General features: G+C 42.0%; 1 protein-coding gene across 1 annotated transcript; it reads right to left on the minus strand.

Annotated features, from left to right (window-relative positions):
- Positions 1-338: 338 nt before the first annotated feature.
- Positions 339-2,064, minus strand: LOC307095105 (phosphorylated adapter RNA export protein-like). Its single transcript, XM_079764267.1, has one exon. It carries the CDS (start codon positions 2,047-2,049, stop codon positions 865-867), a length of 1,185 nt encoding a protein of 394 aa, XP_079620393.1. The 5' UTR covers positions 2,050-2,064; the 3' UTR covers positions 339-864.
- Between the last annotated feature and the right edge of the window lie 4,078 nt (positions 2,065-6,142).

Raw genomic sequence — 6,142 nt, forward strand, 5'->3', positions numbered from 1 at the left:
ACTGGGGGGAGGTGTGTCCTTCAGCCCAACCTGCATCCTTTCCAATCTGGGACCCCTCGGGAGATGTCCGACTGCATCCAGACATCCCTTTCATAATTCGGACATCCCTTTCATAATTCAGGACTGCTGGCTCCCAACTGCTTGCCTGACTGCCTGATTGCCCCTAACCACTCCCCTGCCAGTCTGATTGACGCCTAACTGTTCCCCTGCTGGCCCGATCATCCCCAACTGCCCTCCTCTGACAGCCCGGTCACCCCCAAATGCCCTCCCCTGCATATTCCCTCTTTATAGATAGGGTTTTTGTTTTTGTTTTTGTTTTTTTTTTCGAAAAGCTTCTGCTGTTTATTTACTTCTGGACAAACAAGTGGGAAGGCCCATCAGAATAAACATAATTGAATTTTAATCACTATCCTTAAAATAGCCTAAGAGTTCTTCAAACACAGACATACTAAATTTGGATGCATTTGTAATAAATAGTTTAACAATTTATGTATCTTAGTAGGATCTTTTAATGGAATGTATTAAAATCAGTCATAATTCACTGCAAAGATAAATAGGACAAAGAAAACAAACTTTTGAATGGCATGTTATAATGACCTGGACAAAACTGATTATCATCTAGTCATAGCACATGCAACAGATCGAGAAATTAAATTCTCGGCTATATATACTTTTTAAAGTATTTTGTCAGACACAAGAAAATGCAAAAGTTTCTACCAATCTCCGCCCATATTCAATTTCATTTAAAACAAAAAAACAGATCTTTTTCTCCAGATATTCATGTTAATCAGTGCAAAGTAAAACAAAGCAATTCAGTAGAAATGATGTATTACAATATTATTTTAGGAGGATTCCTCAAATGTACTAGAAAATGTCTAAATCATGAGAATGATCAACCTCAATATCTTCCTCTACATCCAACTTAGTTTCTCCATGTCCCTCCTGTGATTCATCGAGAGAGGCCAAGGCCTCATTCGTGTCACTTGCAAAAGTTTCTCGTGATGTATCATCATCTTCTTGAAAATTCAGACTTTTAATAGCTTGCTTCATCTTTTTCCCCAACAGTTGTGTTCTCCTCTTCCTAGCAGCTTTTTTATTTTCATATTCCTTTTGATTTTCAACGTAGAAAATGTCCTTAATTTGTTCCTCACTTATACTAGGAGTGTTTTTCAGGAGATTCAGGAAAACTCCACCTGGTGTTCTTCTTCGACTACCGTTCATTATAAAAAGGCCACCATTTTGTTCTACTTCAGCAGTTTCCATCAGAAGTTCAATTGCCTTTTTGTTCCCAATAATACTCACTACTCGGGCTATCAGATCTTTCTTTGGTTCCTGCAACCTGAAAGTAATTTCATCAGCCACTCTCTCCTGAGAATCATCCTCTGTGATCTCATACCGGCCTTTATAGTTCATTTCTAGTCTGTCCCCCAGTCTGTCTTTGACAGGTCGTTTCCGTTTGAGATGACCTTGCCCATTTTCCTCTTCCTTGGAGCCTGTTTTCTTGCCATCTTGCATATATTCATCTAGCTCTTTGTCTAATTCTGTTGTCTGTTCTTGAGACTCCCTCCTAAGTTTCTTAGCAAGCAAATAATTGTAGGCCTCGCATTGTCTGCTTTTGTCAATAGTGCCTTCCATTTCCAAGATACCAAGTTCATTGGCCACCGAATCTTGAGTCTGCTCCTGCAGCACAGCACCCCAGATGTTGTTAACCTTCTTCCCTCCAGCAAAAGGTGGTTTCTGGCTGCCCTGGCCAAATGGAAAAGGCTCTAGTTTGGGAGGGGGGTTGAAACATTTCTGTCGCTTGCGTTTCCAAAGAGAGGTATCATCATCTGAATCAGAAAAACTCTCTTCACTTGAGTCTACACCTTTAACAGTCCGATAATGTGACACGGGGGCATAGGCTGCTGCGGTGCCCTGGAAGGGCCTCACCGCACTGTCCCCAACCAGTGCTTTCGGCACCTGCAGCGGCCTCTCGCAGGGCGCGATCGTCATGTCGGAATCCGAGTCGGAAAGCTGCCCATCTTCTATGTCGCCGGCTTCCAGCGCCATGTTCCCGCGGCCCGGCGCGGCGGTGGAGTCAGGTTTTTTATTTAACATATTGTACAGTGTACCTGTTGTGGTCTTGACAAACCAGTAAAAATGTAAACCCAAACTAAACGTGTCATAAAATAAACTCCTTAAACAGAAATTTCATGAGACCTTGGAAAGGTAATATCATGTGGTTGCTGGGCATATATTTGAATAAGTAGAAGGTTTATAGCTGATTTCACACTTTTTCATATTTTCTAAAAGTTTCCTTTTCTTTTATAAACAATAGACATGTAATCAACTGACCATCTTTCCCTCCAAAAATTATTTGAAAGGGCAAAGTCAATTGGAGCCAAGTCTGTTAAGTAATGTAGGTGTCAAGATGGAAGGCTTTTTCACATAGAGGTCTACTAACACTGTACTTATCCATTTTCCCACAAACTTTTGGCCCATTTTTTCCCTTCTGCTAGAAATACTCCTTCCAAGATGCCTTTCTCCTCTAAATAATCTCAATCCTCTCTACCTATGAAAGTTCTACTGGGCCCTTTGAGGGTTGGCCAAGTCTCTGTGGCCCCCTCCCCATCCTTGCAGCCAGATATGCTTGCTCCTTCCTCAATGTTCCCACAGTGTGCCGTGGACACAGCTCCAGCACAGTCCACACATGCAACCTGATGTCACCATTTCCTGGGAACATCCTATCCTATTCTCTTCCCTTTATAGGGGAATCAAGCTGGAGTTTTGCAGGTTGGGGAGAAGCTGGTGCCGGCTGAAAGTGGAATTTGCCTAGAGGGGCGCAGAGGCCTCCCAGCCAACAGGCCTACGGCCCGGGATCATGTCTGGGAATGGATCGCACGGGGGAGGCACGCCCACAGCCCTGGCCACAGCTGAAGCAGAACACGCTGAGAGGGTTGCAGGCGTCTACCAGCCTACAGGCCTATGGCCAGGGCCACAGCTGGGAGCAGATCATGCTGAGAGGGGCGCAGGCATCTCCCAGCCTAAGGCCTAAGGCCCGGGCCACGGCTGGGAGCAGATCGCACTGGAGAGGCGTGGCTGCCTCCCAGGCCCACAGCCCTGGCCTTGGCTGGAATCAAAAGGCGCTGAGAGGGGCATGGGCGCTTCCCAGCTGACAGGCCTATAACCCTGGCCATGGCTGGGAGGGGAACGTGCTGAGAGGGGTGCAGGCGCCTCACAGCCGACAGGCCAACGACCTGGGTCACTGCTGGGAGCAGATAGCGCCAGAGGGCGTGGCCGCCTCACAGGCCCACAGGCCAGGGCTGGAAGCCTATCACGGGAGGGGGGTTGGGGGGGCGCGGGAGCCTCCCAGGTGGATGACCAGGGCTGCGGCTGGGAGCAGATCGCGCCAGGGATGCATGGGCCGAGGGCCGAGGCTAGTAGCAGATCGTGCGGGGGGCGCGGCCACCTCCCAGGTCTACAGCCTGGGCCGCCCTGCCGACTCTAATCCGCAGCCCTCCCTGGGACTGGGGGTCTCCGGGGGGACTGAGAATACTGGGTGCCGCCATCTTGTGTCTATGGGCACCGCCATTTTGTCACGGAGTGATGGTTAATTTGCATATTACTCCATTATTAGATAGGATTCCCTCCTTATTGGGTGTGGGCACCACCATCTTTGCGACAGCATGAGGGTCAATTAGCATATTCCCTCTTTATTAGATAGGACTAGTGGCCCGGTGCACGAAATTCATGCACATTGAAAGGGAATTAATTAGAGGAAATATTTTAATATTGCTATTTGCCCTTTCTCTGTAATAAAAGTGTGAGAGATAAAAGGATATGAGTACAATGTATATGAAAATAATACATAATTTTATTAATAAACAATAACAAAATGATATAACAACAATAAACTCATGATATAAAAACAACATTGATGCAAATAATGACTGATAAAGTGATGAAACTTATTTTAATATATCTCTGTAAAGTAAAAACACTTTCAGAGTGCTTGACTAATTTCCCTTGGGATAAAGTATTTACAACTTAACTTTAACATCACACGTTCTTCAAACTCGAGAGAAAGCAACATATAACTGACCAAAATGGGTTCGGGTAGGAATATTCCTACTCTGTCTAGAGTTTGTCCTTGTGATTTAGTAATAGTCATTGCAAATGCTGGCATCATCGGAAACTGTCATCGAATTACTTTAAATGGGAGGCCAGTGACAGATGGGGACAAATCAATTCTTGAAATCAGAACAACCTCTCCCTCTGCAGATCCTGTTAATACTTCAGCTTTGATAATGTTAGGTCATAATCTTTTGATAATAAATCTAGTACTATTACAAAGACCCCATTTACGATTAAGATTTCTCAATAGCATGATGATTGCACCCGCTTTCAATTTTAATTTATGACATGGCATTCCTGAAGGAGTAATACTATTAAGAAATTCAATGGGAAAATTTTCATTTTCAGCATCATCTGTTGAGTCAATGGAATCACCACTCAAATATATGTGAAAATCTCCATCAAGTATATCCAAAATTTATTCATTTAATTTTTGAACATGCTTATTTTTTAGACAAAGAATCGCATGTTTAGATATATTTTCAATATTATCTATAGGTATACTATTTCTAAATGTGGCTTCAATAATAGATCTGTTACAAATCATTTTATGGGGGATTTCAATAATATCCATTCCTAAATGAAAACTGCTATCAAGTTTGCCATCTCCAAGTTTTACTAACCATTCACTATAAGCAGAATCCTCTGATCTCATATTTGTATTAAGAGACAACTATCTGAAACATCCCCAAACATAACAGTACTTTAAACTCGTTTGTACTATGGCTGATCGCATAGCATGTGGTACAATACTGAGACATTGTTGAAAATCCCCTCCGAGAAGGAGAACTTTCCCACCAAATGCAACATTCAAATTTATAATTTCTCTTAGTAATCTATCTATGGTGTTTATAGCATGACTGGATGTCATGGTGCATCAATAATAAGAAGTTGGAACTTTTTAATGGTTTTAGCAACTTCGCTCTTTATATCGAGTCTAGAAATTGAGGTTTCATTTAATGGAATTGGTAATTTATATTGGGAATGAAAGGTTCTTCCACCAAGAAGTAAATTTGCAGCAATTGCTGTAGATGCTGTGGGTAAAACAGTACCACCACGACCTCTAATATAATGTATTAAAAATTTATACAGATATGTTTTTCCACTACCACCTGGACCATCCAAGAAAAAGCATTTGGGGTGTACAGTTTGATTTTTGATGGCTGAAGTTATAGTCTGAAAGGCTGCCAACTGTTCATCATTCAGAGAATTTATCAAAACATCTGCCGGTTGTTGCTCGTACAATTCATCACATGTATTTGCATTCAGTAATAAAGGATAGTCCGTAAGTTTGAAATATGAACATTTCATTACATGCAATGTGAATACCTCCTGAATTTCATTAAGGGCATGCGTTTCACAGTTTACACAGGCACCTTCTCTTCGGTGCAATTTCCAACAGAAATCTTCAATAAAATGAGATTTATTCTCATCCCATAATTTGTCTGCAGCAGAAGGACATCCAAACACACATATGTGTGCAAAAAGTTGTTGTAGTTGTTTGGGTATATTAAGGATGATTGCATCGTCAATCGTATCTTTCCATATAGTGTCGTCAAGTAATGATCTTTGGTATTTAGCAGCTTCATGAAATGTATCATAAGTTACACCTCCTACAGTTCGCAGATCCTCAAAACTTATGGCACCTTTTATGTGCAGAAGCAAAAGTCTAAGGTAATATCATTCTGGTTCTCTAAAGCTCACAGTGAACAGTCTACCTAATACTTTATTTCCATCCTTTCAGTGTTTTGTCCACAAATAATTATAAAATACATAATGCTGTGGAATCTCCCAATAATAATAATTACGTGCATCAGAGTCTTCTCTATTCAATAAGAGCCAAGCCATCTAAGTTGAGTTATGTTTTTTAGCCCTATCTAAAACTTCAGCAAAATCATCGGCATGAAAATACAAATTCTGATCATTTGGCAAATGAATAGCTAATCTTGTGATTGTATGAGATTGGTCATGCATTCGCATTCCAAAAAGTCTCCAAACAGCCTCAGGAGTGCTCACATACCTGTACTTC

The sequence above is a fragment of the Cnephaeus nilssonii genome (assembly GCF_951640355.1).
Source record: "Cnephaeus nilssonii genome assembly, chromosome: X".
NCBI lineage: Eukaryota > Metazoa > Chordata > Mammalia > Chiroptera > Vespertilionidae > Cnephaeus > Cnephaeus nilssonii.

Excerpts from the sequence above, each read along its gene's own strand:
- LOC307095105 (XM_079764267.1), bottom strand. The coding sequence starts at position 2,049 with ATGGCGCTGGAAGCCGGCGACATAGAAGATGGGCAGCTTTCCGACTCG.